Genomic DNA, 27,494 nt, shown 5'->3' on the forward strand with positions numbered 1-27,494 from the left:
CGGTTCCTATCCGAACGTCTAAGGGTCTGGGCAGGGTCGACGTTTTGGGCCCTCTGTGACGTCATCACAGCATGCTCTCCACCATTCAGATGCATTGATAGGTCGCCGACCTCCCCGGTGTCGCGCAATGTCGGCTGAAGTTCAAAGGGCCTTGCGTGGTACGGCTTAAGACGGTTAAAGTGCACAATGAGTCTGGTCTTCCGTCTATTCCGCAAGGGAGCCACTTCCTGACACTGTATTCTGTAGGTGACGTCCGTTCTTAAAACATTTGATAGTAGGTTTCATTCTTATGTCCAGTGGTAAGGTATTCCCGAGGCGTGAGGTCGATACTGTGAAAGACTTACCTCCCTCTGACTCCCGTTTGAATCGGGGACAAACGAGGTTTAGCTGTCCATGTCTGCTTGATCTTCCATTTATGTCTGCATTTCTTACGAGCATTTGGGACATATAAGGTGGACAGTCCCCAGACAATCGTTTGTACACCATTAAAGACCTATTTACTTTTGCCTCATGAAAGAATGGAACCCAATCCAATTTCCTAAACAGTTGTACGCTATTCGCTTTAGTGTCAGCTCCGAGAATTACACGTGCCGCGCGTTTCTGAAGTTTAAAGACTTTCTGCAAATTCTCAGCCGAACAAGATGTCCATATGGTTCATTCATAAAGCATTGTCTGCTTGATCATAGCATTATAATAAAGTTTCCTTTGATCAATGGGCAAAAAGCGTCTTATTTTTCGCAGCATGTCGAATTGCTACAGGTACTCAACCCATCGGGCTTCCTGTGGTTTGGGGTGCTTAAAACTCTGGAGCCACACTAACGATTGGTGGTCCAGCCGAGCAACAAACTGCTTGTCGATCAAATAAGGGTAGAAGGATTCTGACCCGAACACAAGGGCATACATTTCAAGCTTGGTTGGGGACCACTTCCGCTGTGATTTTGTCAGGGACTTCGCAGCATACGCAACGGGGCGCTCCTCACCATCCTGCACTTGAGACGAAACGGCAGCGACGGCGGTTGTGCTAGCGTCAGTGTCTAGCACAAAAGGAAGTTCAAATTGTGGAAAGGCGAGCACAGGCGCTGCACATAGGCCTTGTTTCAGGCCATCAAAAGACTTCTGACAGGCGATCGACCACTTAAACTGACGCCCCTTCTCCTCTAGTTGGAACAGAGGGTGTGCAAGGGTTGCAAAGTCTGGTATAAACTTTCGGTAGTATCCAACCTTGCCGAGGAAAACACGCAACTCAGACACAGTGGTTGGTGGAGGCCAGGACATCACTGCAGAAACCTTTTCAGGTTCTGCGGACACTCCTTGCTCTGATAAGATGTGGCCAACAAATGGTACGCGCTTTGGCAGAATACGGCATTTCTCTAGCTTCACCTTTAACCTTGCCTCCTCAATGAGGGAAAGAGCACGATCCAGTGATTCACAGTGCTTGGCAAAGGCGGGACTAAAGAGCAGGACATCATCAAAGAGTGCCAAGAGTTCTTCCCATGTCATTCCTGTTAACAAACTAGCAATCTGGCGCACAAAGAAGGGAGCTGCATTACAAAACCCAAAGGGAACCCGCTTCCACTGCCAGTGTACTTGCTTGGTGGAGAACGCTGTTTTCTCTCTGTCATCGGGGTGGATTTCGAATGCATGATAGGCAGAGATGAAGTCTAGAGTTGAAAAGAATTTCGCGCCGGCAAGAGAATCAATCATGTCCTCCACCTTCGAGATAGGGTAGTGTTCCTTAACGGTGGCACTGTTTAGTCTGCGAAAATCAACACAATAACGGTATGAGCCATCCTTTTTAGAAGCTAAGACGACTTGGGCACTCCAAGGACTGGTAGAGGGTTCTATCACATCTCCCTCAAGTAGCCTTTGCGTCTCCTCGTTTATGTACTTCTCTTGTTCTGGTGAAAATGCGGCGCAGGGGAAGTTTTGAAGGGCGAGCAGAGCCAGTGTTAATTCGTAATTGGGCCTTAGTGCAGTGGCCAATGTCATGTCGCCCTCTCGATACCGCTTTGGAATGCTTTGCCAAGATTTTCCATACGCTAAGTTTCTGATCTTCTGTTAGCTGGTCATTGTCTATGGGGAATAGCTTTTTTATCTCCTCAACTGTATCCCAACTCAGCTCTGCTTCGACTGACACCGCGTTGCAATTCATTTGTCTCTTATTGCTGTCGGGAAAGGTGGTTTCTACTCTGTAACTGCGTTCCGTAGGTATTGTTTGCCCCTTCTCTACTATTGGACAGAACTCCCCTACATTTGTATCCTTGTGGATGGTAACTGGCCGGCCGGAATAGTTGTAGAAACGAACTGGGACCGATCCATTATTGACCGAGGATAGAGAACTGGGCACTGCAATCGGAAACCGTTCAAAGAACCTGTCCAGAGGTTCTAGGATCCCATGAATTCCTTCCAAATTCACCCCTTTGACTTGGCAAACAAGAAGAACCTTCTGATCTGGTTGTTTAGTAACAGTTTCTACCAGTGACACCCTGTGACCTCCCAACGAGATTCGCCTCTCAGTTTTATCTGGGCGTTTCCAGCGTGAAGGGTTCCCCTACAAAAGTCAACACCGCACCCATTGTTTTGTAAAAAGTCCATCCCAAGTAGGGCATTCTCCTGCAGATTGTCGCAAACATAAAACAGCTGCTTAGCTCTTATCCCCTCGAGAGTGGTGTCTAGCTCTACAGTTCCCAGGATACTGAGTTGTGAGCCCTCACCACCCACAATCTTGGATGTGACCTTCCCCAGGGTGTCACTTAAGCCGATATGTTTGAACACTTCCTTATTCAAAATGCAGATCGGGCTACCACAATCCACCACTGCACTCACAGGGACCCCTTTGATCTTGCAGTCGAGCAAGAACACGTTAGGTTGGATGGAGCTAATGCGTATCACTGGTACTTGGTGTCCGGGCGGGGAGCGACTCACGATTACCATCTGTCCCCCGCCCTGCGGAAGTTTCCCTGTGGGCAGTTCCTCTGGAAATGATACATAGACGCACATGACCAACATCCCCTACCCCTGCCATTGGGTTGTCTGAATCGAGGAGGAGCGTAGTTTCCCTGAACACTCCTTGAAGGGATTGCATTAACCACCGCTTCAGTTGCTGCTTTTGCTGTAGCTGATGCAATCATAGTTGAAAGCTCGGGGGCCCAGCCTGGTAGAGGTGAGTTTAGCACCTCACGAACTTCTCCCACATTGATTGACACATCGTTCACAACTCTCTCTCTCATTCTAATAGCTCTGAGTTCCAACGCTTCAAGCTCCAGAGCCTCTGAAAGGGCTTTATCTAATGTCGAGGGCTTAGAGAGAATCATATCTTTTGCAAGTGAGGCCCCAAGTGCATCGGTGAAATGATCAATACAAGCTTGCTCTAAACTAGCTGGGCTCAAGGTCGGGTAAGCCTCTCCACAGAGGCGTTTAATATCAATGCTCAGATCCAACAAGGTTTCTCCTACCTTTCTTCGTCGAGCCCTGAGCGTAGCTTTGGCGGCTTCGGGGACCTGGCGCATTCCGATTTTTTCGCGTAGGACCTTGACCATGCGCTGGTAGGAGTTCTTGTCGTCCAACGGGAGTTGGGACATGACAACGCGTGCTTTCTCCTTCACGCACAAAACCAATTAATTAGCTTTTTCTTCGTCACTCCGACCGTTCATCCTCGCACAGACTTCAAACTGATCCAAAAACGCCTGGAAGTCTGTGTCGTTTCCACTAGCCGAAAAAATTTTCGGGCTTCACTACAGTCGATTTCGCCGACTGTCTCTTAAAAGGCAACTGCTTGCTTTCCATCTCCGACACCTTCTCCAACGCTTTCTTCGCCGATTCCCTCGCTTCGTCCCTCTCACTGATTAGTGTGGCCTCCCTTTTCTTGAATTTACCGAGCTACTGGACGACTCGTTTGTCTTCTTTCTCCAACGCTTCAAGGTTCTCCTGTGTTTGTCCAAATTCCTCGTTTGTCGATCGCAAAGTTGCGTTTGCCAGCTTCAACTGCTTGGTTAACCGCTCGATAACATCTTCCAGCATTTCCCTCGAAGTCATTTCGTCCTTATCCCACCACTGCCACCAGTGTAACGTTTAATAAACCTCCTTTAATACAATTCGCGGTGGCGACACTACATCAACACAACAAGACGGCCGACCCGATTTTCCCCCTCTCTTCCTTTTTGTCCTGGGGCGAGACTAGCCTCGTTTCCTAGCAACGTTATATTCGTAACTATCGAAGACCAGTTACTTCACCCTGTAGCCAAGAGCTAATATCATAAAGGGCTATTCTAACCTATTCCTCATGCAATTTGTGATCAAATCCTGTTGATTCTGAATAAGATTTAAACTCTTCACATGTGAGAGCTCTTAACTAAATGACATCAAGTGGGATCTCTTCATTTGCTCTCCGCAATCGAGCAGCTTGACACCGTTACTTGGTGCTTTTTTGCATTTTCTTTAAAAGTTATTGAGTCGTTACAAAAGTGTAAAAAATCGGATCAATCTATCATCACAAAGGAACACTCAAGATTCTCCATTTGACGAACTCTATCGATCTCCATTATCTGAGTGAAAATGTACACTTGTGGACTTGTCCCGCCTTCAATTTGAAAAAAAATGAAACTTTTTTCAAATTTCGTCATTTCTACGTCTTTTCGAGCTATACGTTAGCCACGAGACACGCATAAGCTTTTGATTTTAATTTTATAAGCATTTTTGTCATTTCTCGAGTAGTGTACTCTACTATTTCCTCCTAGTTTGACAGTATTACGTTGGATTGACATGCGTTACGCTTTGCAGACTATTTCTTTCATGCTGTAGCCAAAAACTAATATTACTTGATTGTATATGAGGCACGCTTCCTTTGAGATAATCGACAATACCTCAAGAGCCAATGTAGCTTCCACAAAAAACCAACAACAAAAAAAAAAAAAACAGAAAAAAACCCATTTGATTCCATAAAATACACTGAATCGTGTTGGGAAATGTGCAAAAACCTAAAAGAAACTCGCAGAGGCCCCTCGCATTTTATATTTACTTTTCCTGACACATGTTTTATTTTCCATACTTCGTCCTCAAAAAGCTTGGGACGAGTAATATTTTTCTTAAGGGCCACTTGCCTTGCAGCTGCATCCATTTGAATGATTCCCATGGATCTATTGTCATAAAAGGATTTTTCTAGTTTTCTTCTGCACTTGGTCGTTAACTTGTAACTAGAAACTAACGTGTTATGAATGAGAAGATTTTCAATATCTTTCTCACTTTGACTGAATCATCAAACGACTAGAAATATCAACAGCATTGCACGAAAAGGTGAGTTGGACGATAAAGGTTGAAATAATTTCAAAGGTAGCTTTTGAAATGGTATTTTTCTTGTCTCAAACCGCTTATTCTTTAATAGAAAATGAACAGGGTTTTTCAGCAGCTCCTGCCCCTTTCCTACAAGCTTACATCTTAATTTGAAGCCATACTTTGATGAACAGTTGCCTGATTTTAGTTGCTTTTAAGTTTTGAAGTTATTTTAAATTAAAAACAAAGGGAACGACTATAAAATCATTATTTTGCCGACAAAGTGTGCAAACTGCAAATGCCCACATTTCTCTAATTCCCACGGTCTCTTCCGTGTTTAGTTATCGTCCCGCTTTCGTTTTGAAGTTACAAAGATGAAACAGCTTATGCACGGGAATAAGCCTCAAGTTTGATGCCCTCTGGGATATTAATTCGAGAAAAATCTAAACGCCATATCATGTAATGCCGCGGGTCACGTCGCGAAGATTTTAAGGACAACCCAAGAACACAGTGGAATGACTGGTTGCGGCTTAATAAACCTTCACTTTGTTCCGTAAGGGAAACTTAAGCACCAAATAATTACATTAACTATAGACGTAGAAGAAAGTCAGCCGCAAATGAACTTCAGAAGAAACCGTGAAAATAAAGTTTTTTAGAACCAATAGGAGAATGATCGTTGAAGCACCGGTTGGGAGCACCGGTTCTTTTATAGAGGCTAAAGTACCTCTCGCTGCTCTCGTGCTTTCCAAACTTCTCGCGTTCATCCAACTCAATAGAAGCATGCTAAAAATTCTTAAATAAGCAGTAGGTTTTATTTTTTAAAACAGGAATTGATTTTTGGAGTACTCCATTTTCAGCAGTCTATTCTATTCTATATGTCGACTAACGTTTATCCAATTTTTATGTTTAGGCCCCTTTACCTTCTAAACTGCTTTATCACAAGATGGTGAACAGCTCTGACTCAATCTCTTTGGATCCTCTGGGTCGTTCACGCGCTGAGGTTATTTTTGAGGTGAGCTTGGCCATTCTCGTTTGCCTTGCATGTCTACCTGGTAATTTGCTGGTTATCTATGTGATTAATAAAGACTCCAGGCTCAAGAGTATCACCAACATTTTTATTTACAATCTGGCGCTAACTGACATCTCCATGGCGACGCTTCACATGCCATTTTGGATCCTGAGCCTCTATACCGGAGCTTGGAGTTTCAGTCAACTATGGTGTGAGATGGCTGCCATGATACAATTCACAATGGGTATCGCTTCCATTCTGAATATGGGCGTAATTGCACTAAATCGATATATAAGAGTTGTAAAACCAGCCCTTTATAGCAGAATATTCCCCAGCAGAAGAAGTGCTTGGTTTTATTGTGTTCTCGTTTGGTTGGTTGCTCTTTTTTTCAGCACAGCTCCGTTGTACGGATGGGGAAAGTTTGAATATCGCACGAAATTCTCTACATGCTCGTTAATTTGGAAGAAAAACATTTCGTATGTGATAGTAGCTGTCGGGGGGGTTATGAACGGTTGTACAATCGGAATATTTTACTGCTATTATAAAATCTATCAAACATTGAAACAAAGCACGCATAATATAAACACACACAATCAAGGAAAACGTGTCACTGCGTCAAATGCTCAGCGTAATGACATAAAACTTTTGAAGGCCAGTTTTATCGTGGTTTGTGTTTTTATGATGACCTGGGTACCAGTTTCCATTGTCGTTGTCATTGAGGCTGCTGGATATAATGTTCCGAAGGAAATCTCTGCAACAGTTGTCTACTTAATGTTCTCGAGTAGTTATGCAAATCCGATTATCTATGGGGTAATGAATCCACGTTTCCAACTGGCCTTCAAAAAAGCACTGAGCTGTGGTCGCTCTGACAACGATAATGTGAACCAAAGCTCCAGGGGAAAGGAAGGAGACAAACGTGCAAAGAATGATAAAGGCTGACTGGCAGTGTCCACGGAATATTCTGCTTTAAGTGAAACATTGACGATCAAGCAAAGCGCTTTAGACCTACAGACGCTATAATGTTAATGTTTTTCACCATTTTCACTGCAGTACCGCAGTAGGGTAGGACTAGAACGGAACATATGCGATCCATGCATGCGAGTATTCCACCCATTAGATCGCACCCATCCCACCCCAGGGGAGGACATCCATCACACAGTAAACTTGTGCGTGGGAAATTAACGTCTTCTACCCCTTAATCTGTAGGAGACGGGACCTCCATTTATTCGTCCCTATTCGAGAAGACTAGAATATTTAACCAAGGTAGTATCTTGAGTAGCAGGGATCCGTTCCACACACTCGGTGTAAGGAGGCGAATGGAAAATCAAGGGGCTGGTTTTCTCTTGCACGATTCTGCCCCATCCGTTCGACTATTCTGGCCAATAATCCTGTTATGGTTAGGACTAGAGCCATGCATTTGGCTCATTGCTAGCCATGAAGCCTCAATGTAATACATATTCAGCTTACCTGTTATTAAAATTTTTCTTCAATATCAAAACTAGCATTAGTTGCTCATGATCACTGCAAATACTGCACTGAAAAGTTCTCAATAAACTCCCTCCTCGCATTACAACCTTCTGTAGCTTAAATTAGTGTTTTAAGGGAGAGTATTATGAGTGAGTCAGGTTAATTGTATAAGCTGCAAGTAGCATAAACACTGAAAATACTTTTTAACCTGTAATTCAGTAAAGTAAGGCACTTGTCGTAATTTGTCGCTGTAAATCACAATAATAAAAGAGGAAGAGCTATACAACACATGTCAGGGCTTTTATTTTGCTTAGTTCGGTGTTTTTTCATAAGTCTGAGTGGCAAAAGTTTACTCAGAAAAGCGAAAAGCTTGTTTGTATTATTTTCCGTATGGCTAGGTGCCCTTAGCTTTGCAACATCTCTCTTGTGCGGTGGGGCACAGATGACCACCTTATGACGAGAAACCTTTTGCTTGTATTTTCAGCAAGGAGATAAAGAATTTGCATTTGTTTGAGGAAAGTAGATAGACTCATCAGCTGGAGGGTTTTTTTTTTCAATGAAAATCAAATTTTCATAACCAGTCGAGGACGAAATTCAAAGCAGCCAAATGGGAGACTTACGCATTGGATTTGGGATTAAACTGGTAAAGGTGGCGCACAGCTATGCATTTTGCTGACAGAAGTGATTTGTGACAGCAAATCTTCACCAATATATTTGATTGCTTAGATCTCTTTTTGAAAGCTCCCTCAAACCTTCCTCACACTTGAAGGTAAATAATGAAAGCTTCACTCTCACTGAGGTTCAATGAAAAACCTCATTTTTTATAGCAAAGAAGCTGTGGATGAAATGAAAGGAAGAATTTTTTACGACTGCTGGTTGTTTATGTCATCAATAAGGACTCCAGCCTCCAAAACGTCACCGTTGTTCGTTCATAATCTGTCTTTGTCTGACATCACCATAGCAACCAAATACACGCCTTTCTGGGTAGGGGAGCCTGTATGCGAGAACTTGGTATTATGCCAAGTGTATCCGGGTCCATTCTGGCTACTTCGTGTCATACTTCAATAATGGGATTATTAGCCCTAAATCGATACGTCACTGTAGTAAAACGTGCATTGTTCAGAAAACTGTTCTACAGCAAAAGATTAGTTAGGCTGTATTGTTCCTTGTTTGGTTGGTTGCTGTGCTTTCGCTACACCTTCATTATGCGGTTGGGGAACCAGTCTCATTTCGAATTCTCTGCCTGTCCCTTCAGCTGGCACATAAACCACAGTTCGCACAGCACATTGATAGCAGTGAAAGGGATAACGATTGCTATATTATATTCCAAGTATAAAATTTACGAAAAGGCAAAGGAAGGCACGCAGACTATGAACGCCCACGGTGAAGAGGACAGAACCAACGGAATCAGCGGTATACCTTACAGTCCCACTGACATAAATGTGTTGAAGATATGTTTCACTGTGGTCTGTTTCTTTGTAATGGCATGGTTCGCATTGTCCATAGTAATACTGAGTTTGAAAACTTTTGGGTGTAATATTCCACGAGAGGTTTACGTAACATGCGCTTATTCAGTGCTATATAGTAGTATGGTAAATCCAATTATCTACGGGATTATAAATCCACATTTCAAACTAGCCCTTTAAGAAGGCGTTAAGTTGTGGTCGGAATGCATGGCCGAAATGATAACAATCAGGGTCGCAATGAAATTTAGCTAAGGCAGGTTTCCTTCGAGATTATAAACAATATCTTAGCAAGCAATGTAGCTCTAAAAAAATACATTTTCATTCCACCAAACAATAAACAAACAAACAATCATTGCACTCAGAAGGTATTTCAAGGTCGTGAAGCCCCAATTGTATAATGGCATTTTCTTTGCAAAGAAAAGCAGACCAAAAATCCTTCTTTCCCTGTGCTGGGTTGTACCTCTCATCATCTGCAGTCCACCGCTGTATGGATGGGGGAAGTACAGATTCTACCCTCAGTCTTTTCTCTGTACGTTTGAATGGTCATTTGATGGACCACATGTCTCCTACTTGGTCTTCCTTGTGATAACACAACCATCTCGACGGAATAGAATCCAGATTTGCACAAGAGCAAATCGTGCCGCATGCAAGAACGCTCATAACGCCGAGAACATGTGCATTAATACCACACTGGGCATAGCTTGCGTTGTCGTACTTTGTTGGCTCCCAAAGGCAATCCTCGTTCTTTTGTTGGGAAGCGGAAGAGAAGGGTTAGCTTTGCCATTAATGATATCGAGTTATCTTGTGTTCTTAGCATGTTGTTTAAATCCCATCGTATATGGAATGTTGAACCCTCAGTAAAAGCCAGCCTTCAAGGCATTATTTGTAAAAAGAGGAACGGAGAATCGCGACCTTCTTCCTTTTTCCACCTATTCGGGTCCAACGATACATTCAAAGTAGCTTTATCGTGGTCTGAGCATATCAAAAGGCTTCATCAAACTTTTCCAAACGTCCTAAAATATCGTTTCGCATACAGCTCAAAACATTTCTTTACCATTTGTGCCTACATTATGACTAGTGTCATCCATCTTGGATGTAACAATGCTAATATGATTGACTTGATCAGTATTTTAAAGAACAATAAAGCACCCATTTGAATCTTTAAATAAGATTTGGTGTCTTTTCCTCTCGGTAGATGTATTAGATTGGTTCAGATGCTTCAAAATGATTAAGAATTCACTCGCTTTTTCCCTCAGCGTTAGCCATTTCCCTTTTTCTCTTTATTCTATAGATTCATCCAATTAGTGCTTGCATTGCCAGATCGAAAAAATCTTAGAGCCCCTTTTCAACTGATGTACATTGCCTCGCAGACAATCGCTTGGTTCTTGCACCATTATCTATGCGCAGATATTTTATGTTCTTCCCCTCCCCCTCAGTCGAAATGTTTACGATATAAATCAGATCAGAACTGAATGATGTGTGTGTGTGTGTGTGTGCGTGTGTGTGTGTGCGAATCGACCAATCAAAACCCTCTTTCTTAATGTATCATCGATCCACGCAAAAATACATTTTTATGACAAATTTTGAATGGCGACAACTACTTCACATCATTTAAATAAAGAATATTCTTTCGTAACGCGCATTACAACCTTCTGTAGCTTAAATTAGTGTTTTAAGAGAGAGTATTATGAGTTAGTCAGGTTAATTGTATAAGCTGCAAGTAAAATAAACACTGAAAATACTTCTTAACCTGTAAATCAGTAGAGTAAGGGACTTGTCGTAATTTTTCTTTGTAAATCCCAGTAATAAAAGAGGAAGAGCTATACACCACATGTCAGGGCCTTTATTTTGCTTAGTTGGGTGTTTCATAATAAGTCTGAGAAGCAAAAGTTTACTCAGAAAAGCGAAAAGCTTGGTTGTATTATTTTCCGTATGCGGTATGCATTGCTGTCCTACTGACATAAATGTGTTAAAGATTTGTTTCACTGCGGTTTGTTTTTTTTGTAATGGCATGGTTTGCTTTGTCTATAGTGATAGTTTAAGAAACTTTTAAGTGTAATATTCCACGAGAGGCTTACGCAATATGCGCTTATTTAGTATTATATAGTAGTATGGTAAATCCAATTATCTACAGGATTATAAATCCACAGTTCAAACTAGTCCTTTAGAAGGCGTTAAGTTGTGGTCGTAATGCAAGGCCGAAATAATAACAATCAGGGTCGTAATGAAATTTAGCTAAGGAAGGTTTCCTTTGAGATTATCAACAATATCTTAACAGCCAATGTAGCTCCCAAAAATACATTTGATTCCAGAAGAAAAACAAACAAACAAGCAAACAAAAAATCGTAGTGGGAGAAGCGGAAACTTGAAAGAAACTACTAAATCACCCATAAAATAAAGTGGCCAATTCGCATCTCGTGGAAGTCCATTAATATTTGCTTTTCTGATAAATGCTTTATTTGTTACAGTTTGCTGTAAAAAAAACCTGTAATATTTTTCTTCTTAAAGAATCACTTGACTTGCAGCTGCATCCATTTGAATGTTTCTCATGGATAAAACTGATGTCGTAAAAGGGTTTTTCTCATTTTCAAAGTCACTTAGTAATTCACCTGCGGCTAGAAACTAGCATGTTATAAGAAGTTTTTTAACTATTCAGCCTGAGTTTGAATCAGTACCAAGCAAAGGTTACGGATATCAAGAGCATTGCACGAAAAGGTGAGTTGAATCGTAAAGATTGAAACAGTTTCAAAAGTAATTATCGAAATAGTGATTTTTTTTCGTTTGAAAGTGCTTATTCCTAATAAATGGAAGACATACGGCTTATTGTGTATCACGCATGATAAGCAACAATATTAATTTTGTTTTAATTTTACATCATAGGATTAAGAAGCGCCGAAGCCAGTGGCTTCGTAGAAATGTTTTAGTTCTCACCCCTGTCATGTTTTTGTAGAGACGAATTTTCGGGAGCCGAGTCAACTGAAAGCAAAATTTGCTTTCGTATCTTTACTATAACCACGGCACAATACTTTTATTTCCCTCAATTAAATCAGGCCACAAACTTCAACATGAAGCTCTACTTTTACGCGACATGAGGATGAATAAGACTTTCCTCCGAGTACTTCATGGGAAAAGTTCCATATCAAATGAAAAAGGAAATAGTTGTTAGAAGATTTGTGGTGTACACTCGAATTCTCTAAAATTTCTCCCCGGTGGGATCTGTCCCAAAAGCAGATACAAGACACCATTATATAGAATAATATAAAATCTATTTGTGGCTTTGTCGTGCATTTTCTTAATGCATCTGATCCGGAGAGAAAAACGGGCTTATTAATCCACTGGATGACGTAAACCGTATAACTGATTTCTGGTTTTATTCGATCTATTAAGGAAAACGTTGCATAATATTAGATAGGGCAAACGACAGGGCAAACTACAACATAAGCGAACTACAGTGATTTATCGCATATCACCGACCACTTACTTCTGTGACGATATCCAGCAGATTATTCCTAATCACTGTTAAACACGGGTTGGCATTTCAAATAGGCATCCGGTTTGCAAAATAATTGGGCATCCGGTTAGCAAAATCATTTGAAACGCCGGTCAGCGAAAGAACAATTTAGCACGGAGCGATTCCCTCTCAAATGAACTTTGAACACGTCGGGCGATCTTACGAAGTTAGTAGTCCCAAGTGTAACACGAAGTTAATGAAAAAGGGAAATTAATTGTCAATGAATTTTGACTCATACCTAATTATATACTTTGCTCAACGAAATAGTGGCATCGATCCACGCAAAAATACATCTTTATGACATAAATTTCGAATGGCGACGACAACTTCAAATCATTTAAATAAAGAATATTCTTTCGTAACGCCATTGGTTAAATACGATAAGGGAAATCCTCACTTCGAAGAGACTTACTTGAGTGACAGAAAACCAATAGAATTCCTTACGACAATTAACAAATGTTATCATTTGAATATATCAACAAAGTTGAAAGGGTAAATTGACCACCGTTACGATTATAAAAGCTTCCGTTTCGAGCGTTAGCCCTTCGTCGGAGCGAAGGGCTAACGCTCGAAACGTCAGCTTTTATAATCGTAACGGTGGCCAATTTACCATTTCAACTCATTTGATATATTCAAATTATTTCGTTACCCCCACCGACGCAGTCCCAAACAGTTTCTTTAGAAACTATCAGGCTTTAACGACTGTTATCAATTGTTTTCTTTGAACTATCGACTGAACTATCAATACTACCCTTTAAGTCTCATATCGATCTTGTTTTTTTCCCTTTTCACGACTTGTTTGCCACGGAGCCGATCCCTGCAATAATCTGGCAGGTTTTCTCATAACCAGATAGACGAAATGTCGAAGCGTTTTTGAAGTCCCTTTTGACCTCTGTATTAAAAATCTCACAGATATATCGCTTGGTCCGTGCGTCATTACTTGAGGAAAAATATTTTCCTTTCCGGTTCTCTCACTTAGTCAATAAGTTCACAGTGTCGATCTGTCAAATTATTTTGAATGATGCGCAAATGGGTCTGTCACGTGCAAGAACCATCTCTTCCTAGCTTGACAATATTAAGTTGAATTGATATTTGTAACTATTCGAAGACCATTTAATTCACCCTGTACGGCCAAGAGCTAATATCATAAAGGGCTATTCTAACGTATTCCTCATGTAATTTGTGATCAAATCCTGTTGATTCTGAATAAGATTTAAACTATTCAGAGGTGAGAGCTCTTAACTAAATGACATCAACTGGAATCTCTTCAGTTGCTCTCCGCAATCGAGAAGCTTCACACCGTTACTCACTGCTTTTTTAAATTTTCTTTATAAGTTATTCCTTCGTAAAAAAAGTATAAAAAATCGGATCAATTTATCATCACAAAGGAACACTCAAGATTCTCCATTTGACGAACTCTATCGATCTCCATTATCTGAGTGAAAATGTACACTTTTGGACTTGTCTCACCGTCAATTTGATGAATAAAATAAAAATTTTTCAAATTTTGTGATATCCACGTCTGTTTGAGGTATACGTTAGCCACGAGACACGCATAAGCTTTTGATCTTAATTTTATACACATTTTTGTCATTTATCAAGTAGTGCACTCTACTATTTCCTCCTAGTTTGACAGTATTACATTGGATTGACATGCGTAACGCTTTGCAGACTATTTCTTTCATGCTTTAGCCAAAAACTAATAATACTTTATTGCATATGAAGCACGTTTCCTTTGAGATTATCGACAATACCTCACTAGCCAATGTAGCCTCCACAAAAAAAAAAAAAAAAGAAAAAAAACCCATTTGATTCCATAAAATACACTGAATCGTGTTGGGAAATGTGCAAAAACCTGAAAGAAACTCGCAGAGGCCCCTCGCATTTTATATTGACTTTTCCTGACACATGCTTTATTTTCCATACTTTGTCCTCAAAAAGCTTGGGACGTGTAATATTTTTCTTAAGGGTCACTTGCCTTGCAGCTGCATCCATTTGAATGATTCCCATGGATTTATTATCATGAAAGGATTTTTCTATTTTTCTACTGCAGTTGGTCGTTAACTTGTAACTAGAAACTAACGTGTTATGAATGAGAAGATTTTCAATATCTTTCTCAGTTTGACTGAATCATCAAGGGACTACAAATATTAACAGCATTGCACGAAAAGGTGAGTTGGACGATGAAGGTTGAAATAATTTCAAAGGTAGCTTTTGAAATGGTATTTTTCTTGTCTCAAACCGCTTATTCTTTAATAGAAAATAAACAGGGTTTCTCAGCAGCTCCTGCCCCTTTCCTACAAGCCTACATCTTAATTGGAAGCCATATTTTGATGAAAAGTTGCCTGATTTTAGTTGGGTTTAAGTTTTGAAGTTATTTTAAATTAAAAACAAAGGGAACGACTATAAAATCATTATTTTGCCGACAAAGTGTGCAAAATGCAAATGCCCACATTTCTCTATTTCCCACTGTCTCTTCCGTGTTTAGTTATCGTCCCGCTTTCGTTTTGAAGTTACGAAGATGAAACAGCTTATGCACGGGAATAAGCCTTAATTGAGATGCCCTCTGGGATATGAATTCGAGAAACATCTAAACGCCATATCATGTAATGCCGCGAGTCACGTCGCGAAGATTTTGATGACAACCCAAGAACACAGTGGAATGACTGGCTGCGGCTTAATAAACCTTCACTTTGTTCCGTAAAGGAAACTTAAGCACCAAATAATTACATTAACTATAGACTTAGATGAAAGTCAGTCGCAAACGAACTTCAAAAGAAACCGTGAAAATAAAGTATTTTAGAACCAATAGGAGAATGATCGTTGAAGCACCGGTTTGGAGCACCGGTTCCTCTACAGAGGCTGAAGTAACTCTCGCTTCTCTCGTGCTTTCCAAACTTCCTGCGTGCATCCAACTCAATAGAAGCACGCTAAAAATTCTTGAATAGGCAGTAGGTTTTATTTTTTAAAACAGGAATTGACTTTTGGAGTACTCCATTCTCTGTAGTCTATTCTATTCTATTCTATATGTAAACTAACGTTCATCCAATTTTATGTTTAAGTCCCTTTACCTTCTAAACTGCTTTATTACAAGATGGTGAACAGCTCTGACTCAATCTCTTTGGATCCTCTGGGTCGTTCACGCGCTGAGGTTAGTTTTGAGGTGAGCTTGGCCATTCTCGTTTGCCTTGCATGTCTACCTGGTAATTTGCTGGTTATCTATGTGATTAATAAAGACTCCAGGCTCAAGAGTATCACCAACATTTTTATTTACAATCTGGCCCTAACTGACATCTCAATGGCGACGCTTCACATGCCATTTTGGATCCTGAGCCTCTATACCGGAGCTTGGAGTTTCAGTCAACTATGGTGTGAGATGGATGCCATAATACAATTCACACTGGCTGTCGCTTCCACTCTGAATATGGGCGTAATTGCACTAAATCGATATCTAAAAGTTGTAAAACCAGCCCTCTATAGCACAGTATTTCCCAGCAGAAGAATTGCTTGGTTTTATTGTGTTTTCGTCTGGTTGGTTTCTCTTTTTCTCAGCACAGCTCCGTTGTACGGATGGGGAAAGTTTGAATATCACACGAAATTCTCTGTGTGCTCGTTAATTTGGAAGAAACAAATTTCTTATATGATAGTATTTGTCGGGGGGGTTATGAACGGTTGTACAATCGCAATATTTTACTGCTATTATAAAATCTATCAAACATTGAAACAAAGCACGCGTAATATAAACGCACACAATCAAGGAAAACGTGTCACTGCGTCAAATGCTCAGCATAATGACATGAAACTTTTGAAGGCAAGTTTTACTGTGGTTTGTGTTTTTCTGATAACCTGGTTGCCAGTTTCCATTGTCGTTGTCATTGAGGCTGCTGGATATAATGTTGCGAGGGAAATCTCTGCAACAGTTGTCTACTTAATGTTCTCGAGTAGTTATGCAAATCCGATTATCTATGGGATAATGAATCCACGTTTCCAACTGGCCTTCAAAAAAGCATTGAGGTGTGGTCGCTCTGACAACGATAATGTGAACCAAAGCTCCAGGGGAAAGGAAGGAGACAAACGACCAAAGAATGATAAAGGCTGACTGGCAGTGTCCACGGAATATTCTGCTTTAAGTAAAACATTGACGATCAAGCAAAGCGCTTTAGACCTACAGACGCTATAATGTTAATGTTTTTCACCATTTTCACTGCATTACCGCAGTAGGGTAGGACTAGAAAGGAACATATGCGATCCATGCATGTGAGTATTCCACCCATTAGATCGCACCTATCCCACCCCAGGGGAGGACATCCATCACACAGTAAACTTGTGCGTGGGAAATTAACGCCTTCTACCCCTTAATCTGTAGGAGACGGGACCTCCATTTATTCGTCCCTATTCGAGAAGACTAGAATATCTAACCAAGGTAGTATCTTGAGTGGCAGGGATCCGTTCCACACACTCGGTTTAAGGAGGCTAATGGAAAATCAAGGGGCTGGTTTTCTCTTGCACGATTCTGCCCCATCCGTTCGACTATTCTGGCCAATAACCCTGTAATGGTTAGGACTAGAGCCATGCATTTGGCTCATTACTAGCCTTGAAGCCTCAATGTAATACATATTCAGCTTACCTGTAATTAAACTTTTTCTTCAATATAAAAACTAGCATTAGTTGCTCATGATCACTGCAAATACTGCACTGAAAAGTTCTCAATAAACCCCCCCTCGCATTACAACCTTCTGTAGCTTAAATTAGTGTTTTAAGGGAGAGTATTATGAGTGAGTCAGGTTAATTGTATGTTAATTGTATAAGCTGCAAGTAGCATAAACACTGAAAATACTTTTTAACCTGTAATTCAGTAAAGTAAGGCACTTGTCGTAATTTGTCGCTGTAAATCACAATAATAAAAGAGGAAGAGCTATACAACACATGTCAGGGCTTTTATTTTGCTTAGTTCGGTGTTTTTTCATAAGTCTGAGTAGCAAAAGTTTACTCAGAAAAGCGAAAAGCTTGTTTGTATTATTTTCCGTATGGCTAGGTGCCCTTAGCTTTGCAACATCTCTCTTGTGCGATGGGGCACAGATGACCACCTTATGACGAGAAACCTTTTGCTTGTATTTTCAGAAAGGAGATAAAGAATTTGCATTTTTTTGAGGAAAAGAGATAGACTCATTAGCTGGAGGGTTTTTTTTTTTCAATGAAAATCAAATTTTCATAACCAGTCGAGGACGAAATTCAAAGCAGCCAAATGGGAGACTTACGCATTGGATTTGGGATTAAACTGGTAAAGGTGGCGCACAGCTATGCATTTTGCTGACAGAAGTGATTTGTGGCAGCAAATCTTCACCAATATATTTGATTGCTTAGATCTCTTTTTGAAAGCTCCCTCAAACTTTCCTCACACTTGAAGGTAAATAGTGAAAGCTTCAATCTCACTGAGGTTCAATTAAAAACCTCATTTTTTATAGCAAAGAAGCTGAGGATGAAATGAAAAGAAGAATTTTTTACGACTGCTGGTTGTTTATGTCATCAATAAGGACTCCAGCCTCCAAAACGTCACCGTTGTTCGTTCATAATCTGTCTTTGTCTGACATCACCATAGCAACCAAATACACGCCTTTCTGGGTAGGGGAGCCTGTATGCGAGAACTTGGTATTATGCCAAGTGTATCCGGGTCCATTCTGGCTACTTCGTGTCATACTTCAATAATGGGATTATTAGCCGTAAATCGATACGTCACTGTAGTAAAACGTGCATTGTGCAGAAAACTGTTCTAGATCAAAAGATTAGTTAGGCTGTATTGTTCCTTGTTTGGTTGGTTGCTGTGCTTTCGCTACACCTTCATTATGCGGTTGGGGAACCAGTCTCATTTCGAATTCTCTGCCTGTCCCTTCAGCTGGCACATAAACCACAGTTCGCACAGCACATTGATAGCAGTGAAAGGGATAACGATTGCTATATTATATTCCAAGTATAAAATTTACGAAAAGGCAAAGGAAGGCACGCACACTATGAACGCCCACGGTGAAGAGGACGGAATCAACGGAGTCAGCGGTATACCTTACAGTCCTACTGAAATAAATGTGTTGAAGATATGTTTCACTGTGGTTTGTTTCTTTGTAATGGCATGGTTCGCATTGTCCATAGTAATACTGAGTTTGGAAACTTTTGAGTGTAATATTCCACGAGAGGTTCACGGAACACGCGCTTATTCAGTACTATATAGTACTATGGTAAATCCAATTATCTACGGGACTATAAATCCACAGTTCAAACTAGCCCTTTAAGAAGGCGTTAAGTTGTGGTCGGAATGCATGGCCGAAATAATAACAATCAGGGTCGCAATGAAATTTAGCTAAGGCAGGTTTCCTTCGAGGTTATGAACAATATCTTAGGAGGCAATGTAGCTCCAAAAAAATACATTTTGATTCCATCCAAAAATAAACAAACAAACAGACAATCATTGCACTCAGCAGGTATTTCAAGGTCGTGAAGCCCCAATTGTATAATGGTATTTTCTTTGCAAAGAAAAGCAGACCAAAAATCCTTCTTTCCCTGTGCTGGGTTGTACCTCTCATCCTCTGCAGTCCACCGCTGTATAGATGGGGGAAGTACAGATTCTACCCTCAGTCTTTTCTCTGTACGTTTGAATGGTCATTTGATGGACCACATGTCTCCTACTTGGTCTTCCTTATAATAACACAACCATCTCCTTACATAATTTGCTGGTGTTACTTCAAAATTTATAACACTGTTCGACGGAATAAAATCCAGATTTGCACAAGAGCAAATCGTGCCGCATGCAAGAACGCTCATAACGCCGAGAACATGTGCGTTAATACCACACTGGGCATAGCTTGCGTTGTCGTACTTTGTTGGCTCCCAAAGGCAATCCTCGTTCTTTTGTTGGGAGGCGGAAGAGAAGGGTGAGCTTCGGCATTAATGATATCGAGTTATCTTGTGTTCTTAGCATGTTGTTTAAATCCCATCCTATATGGAATGTTGAACCCTCAGTTCAAGCCAGCCTTCAAGGCATTATTTGTTAAAAGAGGGATGGAGAATCCCGACCTTCTTCCTTTTTCCACCTATTCGGGTCCAACGATACATTCAAAGTAGCTTTATCGTGGTCTGAGCATATCAAAAGGCTTCACCAAAATTTTTGAAACGTCCTAAAATATCGTTTCGCATACAGCTCAAAACATTTCTTTACCATTTGTACCTGCATTATGATTAGTGTCATCCATCTTGGATGTAACAATGCTAATATGATTGACTTGATCAGTATTTTAAAGAACAATAAAGCACCTATTTGAATCCTTAAATGAGATTTGGTGTCTTTTCCTCTCGGTAGATGTATTAGATTGGTTCATATGCTTCACAATGATTAAGAATTCACTCGCTTTTTCCCTCAGCGTTAGCCATTTCCCTTTTTCTCTTTATTCTATAGATTCATCCAATTAGTGCTTGCATTGCTAGATCGATAAAATGTTAGAGCCCCTTTTCAACTGATGTACATTGCCTCGCAGACAATCGCTTGGTTCTTGCACCATTATCTATGCGCAGATATTTTATGTTCTTCCTCCCCCTCGGTCGAAATGTTTACGATATAACTCAGATCAGAACTGAATGATGTGTGTGTGTGTGTGTGTGCGTGTGTGCGTGTGTCTGTGTGTGAGTGTCTGTGTGTGTGTGTGTGTGTGTGTGTGTGTGTGTGTGTGTGAATCGACCAATTAAAACCCTCTTTCTTAATGTATCATCGATCCACGCAAAAATACATTTTTATGACATAAATTTTGAATGGCAACAACCACTTCAAATCATTTAAATGAAGAATATTCTTTCGTAACGGGCATTACAACCTTCTGTAGCTTAAATTAGCGCTTTAAGGGAGAGTATTATGAGTTAGTCAGATTAATTGTATAAGCTGCAAATAGCATAAACACTGAAAATACTTCTTAACCTGTAAATCAGTAGAGTAAGGAACTTGTCGTAATGTTTCTTTGTAAATCACAATGATAAAAGAGGAAGAGCTATACACCACATGTCAGGGCTTTTATTTTGCTTAGTTGGGTGTTTCATCATAAGTCTGAGTAGCAAAAGTTTACTCAGAAAAGCGAAAAGCTTGGTTGTATTATTTTCCTTATGCGGTATGCATTGCAGTCCTACAGACATAAATGTGTTGAACTTTGTTTCACTGCGGTTTGTTTCTTTGTAATGGCATGGTTTGTATTGTCTACAGTGATAGTTTTAGAAACTTTTGAGTGTAATATTCCACGAGAGGCTTAGGCAATATGCGCTTATTTAGCATTATATAGTAGTATGGTAAATCCAATTATCTACGGGATTATAAATCCACAGTTCAAACTAGTCCTTAAGAAGGCGTTACGTTGTGGTCGTAATGCATGGCCGAAATAATAACAATCAGGGTCGTAATGAAATTTAGCTAAGAAAGGTTTCCTTTGAGATTATCAGCAATATCTTAACAGCCAATGTAGCTCCCAAAAAAACACATTTGATTCCCCCCCCCCCCAAAAAAGAAACAAAACAAACAGTTGTAGTGGGAAAAGCGGAAACTTGAAAGAAACTACTAAATCACTCATAAAATCAAGTGGCCAATTCGCATCTCGTGGAAGTCCATTAATATTTGCTTTTCTGATAAATGCTTTATTTGCTACAGTTTGCTATAAAAAAAACCTGTAATATTGTTCATCTTAAAAAATCACTTGACCTACAGCTGCATCCATTTCAATGTTTCTCATGGATAAAACTGATGTCGTAAAAGGTGTTCAGGAGAACGTGACGTTGCGTTACATTTATAGTATTTTTAAAATGAGTGACAGGGATCAAATGTCAAGTATTTTTACTTCGTTCGAGTTTTGCCTTGAAAAGATCGAGTATTCGCCAAGGAGGTTTTGTCCTTAGTCAGAATAAAGTAAAACTTTGAGTTTAACCGCGGATTTATTGAGTCTTTCTCAACAAAAGGGTTTTTCTCATCATTTTTAAAGTCACTTAGTTATTCACCTGCGGCTAGAAACTAGCATGTTATAAGGTTTTTAACTACTCAGCCTCAGTTTGAATCAGTACCAAGCAAAGGTTACAGATATCAAGAGCATTGCACGAAAAGGTGAGTTGAATCGTAAAGATTGAAACAGTTTCAAAAGTAATTATCGAAATAGTTATTTTTTTTTCGTTTGAAAGCACTTATTCCTAATGAATGGAAGACCTACGGCTTATTGTGTATCACGCATGATAAGCAACACTATTAATTTTCTTTTAATTTTACATTGTAAGATTTAGATGCGCCGAAGCCAGTGGCTTCATATAGCTTAGAAATGTTTTAGTTCTAACCCCTGTCATGTTTTTGTTGAGACGAATTTTTGAGAGCCGAGTCAACTGAAAGCAAAATTTGCTATCGTATTTTTACTAGAACTATGGCACAACACCTTTATTTCCCTCAATTAAATCAGGCCACAAAATTCAACCTGAAGCTCTACTTTTATGCGATATGAAGATGAATAAGACTTTCCTCCGAAAACTTCATGTGAAAAGTTCGATATCAAATGAAAAAGGAAATAGTTGTTTGATGATTTGTGGCGTACACTCGAACTCTTTAAAAATTCTCCCCGGTGGGATCTGTCCCAAAAGCAGATACAAGACACCAGAATAATATAAAATATATTTGTGGCTTTGCCGTGCATTTTCTTAATGTATCTGATCCAGGGAGAAAAGGGGCTTATTAATCACTTGGATGACGTAAACTGTATAACTGATGTCTGGATTTATTCGATCTATTAAGGAAAACGTTGCATAATATTAGATAGGGAAAACTACAGGGCAAACTACAACATAAGCGAACTACAGTGATTAATCGCATATCAACGACCACTAAGTCTATGACGATATCCAGCAGATTTTTCCTAATCACTCGTAAACACGGGTTGGCATTTCAATTGGGCATCCGGTTGACAAAATCATATGAAACGCCGGTCAGCGAGAGAACAATTTAGCACGGAGCGATTCCTTCTAAAATGAACTTTGAACATGTTGCGCGATCTTACGAAGTTACTAATCCCAAGTCTATCACGAACCTAATAAAAAGGGAAATTAATTGTGACTCATACCTAATTATATACTTTTCTCAACGAAACAGTAGCATCGATCCACCAAAAATACATCTTTATGACATAAATTTCGAATGGCGACGACAACTTCAAATCATTTAAATAAAAAATATTCTTTCGTTACGTCATTGGTTAAATATGGTAAGGGAAATCCTAACTTCGAAGAGACTTACTTGAGTGACAGAAAACCAATAGAATTCCTAATGACAATTAACAAATGTTATCAATTGTTTTCTTCAAACCATTGACTGAAGTATCAATACTACCCTTTAAGTCTCATATCGATCTTGTCTTGTTCCCTTTTCACGACTTGTTTGCCACGGAACCGATCCCTGCATTAATCTGGTAGGTTTTCTCATTACCAGATCGACGAAATGTCGAAGCGTTTTTGAAGTCCCTTTTGACCTTTGTATTACAAATCTCACAGATATATCGCTTGGTCCGTGCGTCATTACTTGAGGAAAAATATTTTTCTTTCCGGTCCTCTCACTTAGTCAATAAGTTCACAGTGTCGATTTGTCAAATTATTTTGAATGATGCGCAAATGGGTCTGTCACGTGCAAGAACCATCTCTTCCTAGCTTGACAGTATTAAGTTGAATTGATATTTGTAACTATTCGAAGACCATTTAATTCACCCTGTACGGCCAAGAGCTAATATCATAAAGGGCTATTCTAACGTATTCCTCATGCAATTTTTGACCAAATCCTGTTGATTGTGAATAAGATTTAAATTCTTCAGAGGTGAGAGCTCTTAACTAAATGACATTAAGTGGTATCTCTTCAGTTGCTCTCCGCAATCGAGAAGCTTCACACCGTTACTTACTGCTTTTTTAAATTTTCTTTATAAGTTATTCCTTGTAAAAAAAGTATAAAAAAATCGGATCAATCTATCATCACAAAGGAACACTCAAGATTCTCCATTTGACGAACTCTATCGATCTCCATTATCTGAGTGAAAATGTACACTTTTGGACTTGTCTCACCGTCAATTTGATAAATAAAATAAAAATTTTTCAAATTTTGTGATATCCACGTCTTTTTGAGGTATACGTTAGCCACGAGACACGCATAAGCTTTTGATCTTAATTTTATAAGCATTTTTGTCATTTCTCAAGTAGTGCACTCTACTATTTCCTCCTAGTTTGACAGTATTACATTGGATTGACATGCGTAACGCTTTCCAGACTATTTCTTTAATGCTTTAGCCAAAAACTAATAATACTTGATTGCATATGAAGCACGTTTCCTTTGAGATTATCGACAATACCTCACTAGCCAATGTAGCGTCCACAAAAAAAAAAAAGAAAAAAAAACCCATTTGATTCCATAAAATACACTGAATCGTGTTGGGAAATGTGCAAAAACCTAAAAGAAACTCGCAGAGGCCCCTCGCATTTTATATTGACTTTTCCTGACACATGCTTTATTTTCCATACTTCGTCCTCAAAAAGCTTGGGACGTGTAATATTTTTCTTAAGGGTCACTTGCCTTGCAGCTGCATCTATTTGAATTATTCCCATGGATTTATTATCATGAAAGGATTTTTCTATTTTTCTACTGCAGTTGGTCGTTAACTTGTAACTAGAAACTAACGTGTTATGAATGAGAAGATTTTCAATATCTTCCTCAGTTTGACTGAATCATCAAGGGACTACAAATATCAACAGCATTGCACGAAAAGGTGAGTTGGACGATGAAGGTTGAAATAATTTCAAAGGTAGCTTTTGAAATGGTATTTTTCTTGTCTCAAACCGCTTATTCTTTAATAGAAAATGAACAGAGTTTTTCAGCAGCTCCTGCCCCTTTCCTACAAGCCTACATCTGAATTGGAAGCCATATTTTGATGAACAGTTGCCTGATTTTAGTTGGGTTTAAGTTTTGAAGTTATTTTAAATTAAAAACAAAGGGAACGACTATAAAATCATTATTTTGCCGACAAAGTGTGCAAACTGCAAATGCCCACATTTCTCTCTTTCCCACTGTCTCTTCCGTGTTTAGTTATCGTCCCGCTTTCGTTTTGAAGTTACAAAGATGAAACAGCTTATGCACGGGAATAAGCCTCAAGTTTGATGCCCTCTGGGATATTAATTCGAGAAACATCTAAACGCCATATCATGTAATGCTGCGGGTGACGTCGCGAAGATTTTAAGGACAACCCAAGAACACAGTGGAATGACTGCCTGCGGCTTAATAAACGTTCACTTTGTTCCGTAAGGGAAACTTAAGCACCAAGTAATTACATTAACTATAACCCTAGAAGAAAGTCAGCCGCAAATGAACTTCAGAAGAAACCGTGAAAATAAAGTTTTTTAGAACCAATAGGAGAATGATCGTTGAAGCACCGGTTTGGAGCACCGGTTCCTCTACAGAGGCTAAAGTAACTCTCGCTTCTCTCGTGCTTTCCAAACTTCCCGCGTGCATCCAACTCAATAGAAGCATGCTAAAAATTCTTAAATAAGCAGTAGGTTTTATTTTTTAAAACAGGAATTGACTTTTGGAGTACTCCATTCACAGCAGTCTATTCTATTCTATATGTAAACTAACGTTCATCCAATTTTATGTTTAGGCCCCTTTACCTTCTAAACTGCTTTATCACAAGATGGTGAACAGCTCTGACTCAATCTCTTTGGATCATCTGGGTCGTTCACGCGCTGAGGTTATTTTTGAGGTGAGCTTGGCCATTCTTGTTTGCCTTGCATGTCTACCTGGTAATTTGCTGGTTATCTATGTGATTAATAAAGACTCCAGGCTCAAGAGTATCACCAACATTTTCATTCACAGTCTGGCGCTAACTGACATCTCCATGGCGACACTTCACATGCCATTTTGGATCCTGAGCCTCTATACCGGATCTTGGAGTTTCAGTCAATTATGGTGTGAGATGGATGCCATGATACAATTCACAATGGGTATCGCTTCCATTCTGAACATGGGCGTAATTGCACTAAATCGATATTTTAAAGTTGTAAAACCATCCCTGTATAGAAAAATCTTCCCCAGCAGAAGAAGTGCTTGGTTTTATTGTGTTCTCGTTTGGATGGTTGCTCTTTTTTTCAGCACAGCTCCGTTGTACGGATGGGGAAAGTTTAAATATGACACGAAATTCTATACATGCGCGTTAATTTGGAAGAAACACATTTCGTATGTGATAGTAGTTGTCGGGGGGGTTATAAAAGGTTGTACAATCGCAATATTTTATTGCTATTATAAAATCTATCAAACAGTGAAACAAAGCACGCATAATATATGCGCACACAATCAAGGAAAAGGTGTAACTGCGTCAAATGCTCAGCGTAATGACATGAAACTTTTGAAGGCCAGTTTTATTGTAGTTTGTGTTTTTATGATGACTTGGGTACCAGCTTCCATTGCCACTTTCATTGAAGCTGCTGGATATAATGTTCCGAGGGAAATCTTTGCCACAGTTGTCTACTTGATGTTCTCGAGTAGTTATGCAAATCCGATTATCTATGGGATAATGAATCCACGTTTCCAACTGGCCTTCAAAAAAGCACTGAGCTGTGGTCGCTCTGACAACGATAATGTGAACCAAAGCTTTAGGGGGAAGGAAGGAGACAAACGACCAAAGAATGATAAAGGCTGACTGGCAGTGTCCACGGAATATTCTGCTTTAAGTGAGACATTCACGATCAAGCAAAGCGCTTTAGACCTACAGACGCTATAATGTTAATGTTTCTCACCGTTTTAACTGCATTACCGCACTAGGGTAGGACTAGAACGGAACATATGCGATCCATGCATGCGAGTAGTCCACCCATTAAATCCCATCTATCCCACCCCAAGGGAGGACATCCATCACACAGTAATCTCGTGCGTAAGAAAGTAACGTCTTCTACCCCCAACCCTGTAGGAGACGGGACCTCCATTTATTGGTCCCTATTCGAGAAGACTAGAATATCTAACCAAGGCAGTATCTTGAGTAGCAGGGATCCGTTCCACACACTCGGTTTAAGGAGGCGACGGGAAAAGCAAGGGGCTGGTTTTCTCTTGCACGATTCTGCACTATCCGTTCGACTCCTCTGGCCAATAACCCAGTTATGTTTAGCACTATTGCGATGCATTTGGCTCATTGCTAGCTTTGAAGCCTCAATGTAATACATATTCAGCTAATCTGTTATTAAACTTTTTCTTCATTATCAACACTAGCATTAGTTGGTTATGATCACTGCAAATACTGCACGAAAAGGTTCTCAACAAACTCCCTCCTCGCATTAAAACCTTCTGTAGCTTAAATTAGTGTTTTAAGGGAGAGTATTATGAGTGAGTCAGGTTAATTGTATAAGCTGCAAGTAGCATAAACACTGAAAATACTTCTTAACCTGTAAATCAGTAAAGTAAGGGACTTTTTCTGTGTAAATTTTTCTGTGTAAATCACAATAATAAAAGAGGATGAGCTATACAAAACATGTCAGGGCTTTTATTTTGCTTAGTTAGGTGTTTCATCATAACTCTGAGTAGCAAAAGTTTACTCAGAAAAACGAAAAGCTTGGTTGTATTATTTTCCGTATGCGGTATGCATTGCAGTCCTACTGACATAAATGTGTTGAAAATTTGTTTCACTGCGGTTTGTTTCTTTGTAATGGCATGGCTTGCATTGTCTATAGTGATAGTTTTAGAAACTTTTGAGTGTAA

General features: G+C 39.8%; 2 protein-coding genes, 1 long non-coding RNA gene and 2 pseudogenes across 3 annotated transcripts; all 5 read left to right on the top strand.

The window, feature by feature from the left end:
• The first annotated feature begins 6,181 nt into the window (after window positions 1–6,181).
• Window positions 6,182–7,845, top strand: LOC111320459 (melanopsin-B-like). Its single transcript, XM_022923122.2, has one exon. The coding sequence runs from the start codon at window positions 6,212–6,214 to the stop codon at window positions 7,214–7,216; it is 1,005 nt and encodes a 334-aa protein (XP_022778857.2). The 5' UTR covers window positions 6,182–6,211; the 3' UTR covers window positions 7,217–7,845.
• A 1,713-nt stretch (window positions 7,846–9,558) lies between these two features.
• Window positions 9,559–10,984, top strand: LOC148719751 (sphingosine 1-phosphate receptor 1-like; annotated as a pseudogene).
• Window positions 10,985–15,786: 4,802 nt separating this feature from the next.
• Window positions 15,787–17,644, top strand: LOC148719752 (G protein-coupled receptor 161B-like). Its single transcript, XM_088739267.1, has one exon. The coding sequence runs from the start codon at window positions 15,816–15,818 to the stop codon at window positions 16,818–16,820; it is 1,005 nt and encodes a 334-aa protein (XP_088595393.1). The 5' UTR covers window positions 15,787–15,815; the 3' UTR covers window positions 16,821–17,644.
• Window positions 17,645–18,729: 1,085 nt separating this feature from the next.
• Window positions 18,730–20,843, top strand: LOC148719753 (sphingosine 1-phosphate receptor 1-like; annotated as a pseudogene).
• Window positions 20,844–23,704: 2,861 nt separating this feature from the next.
• Window positions 23,705–27,197, top strand: LOC148719754 (uncharacterized). Its single transcript, XR_015992933.1, has 3 exons — window positions 23,705–24,522; window positions 25,408–25,509; window positions 25,623–27,197. It is a non-coding gene; the product is annotated as an uncharacterized LOC148719754 (long non-coding RNA).
• Window positions 27,198–27,494: the final 297 nt, after the last annotated feature.

The sequence above is a fragment of the Stylophora pistillata genome, chromosome 11, assembly GCF_964205215.1.
Source record: "Stylophora pistillata chromosome 11, jaStyPist1.2, whole genome shotgun sequence".
In the NCBI taxonomy this organism is placed as follows: Eukaryota; Metazoa; Cnidaria; class Anthozoa; order Scleractinia; family Pocilloporidae; genus Stylophora; species Stylophora pistillata.

What these genes read in the sequence shown, in the direction of transcription:
- LOC111320459 (XM_022923122.2), top strand. Translation starts at nt 6,212, where the DNA reads ATGGTGAACAGCTCTGACTCAATCTCTTTGGATCCTCTGGGTCGTTCA.
- LOC148719752 (XM_088739267.1), top strand. Translation starts at nt 15,816, where the DNA reads ATGGTGAACAGCTCTGACTCAATCTCTTTGGATCCTCTGGGTCGTTCA.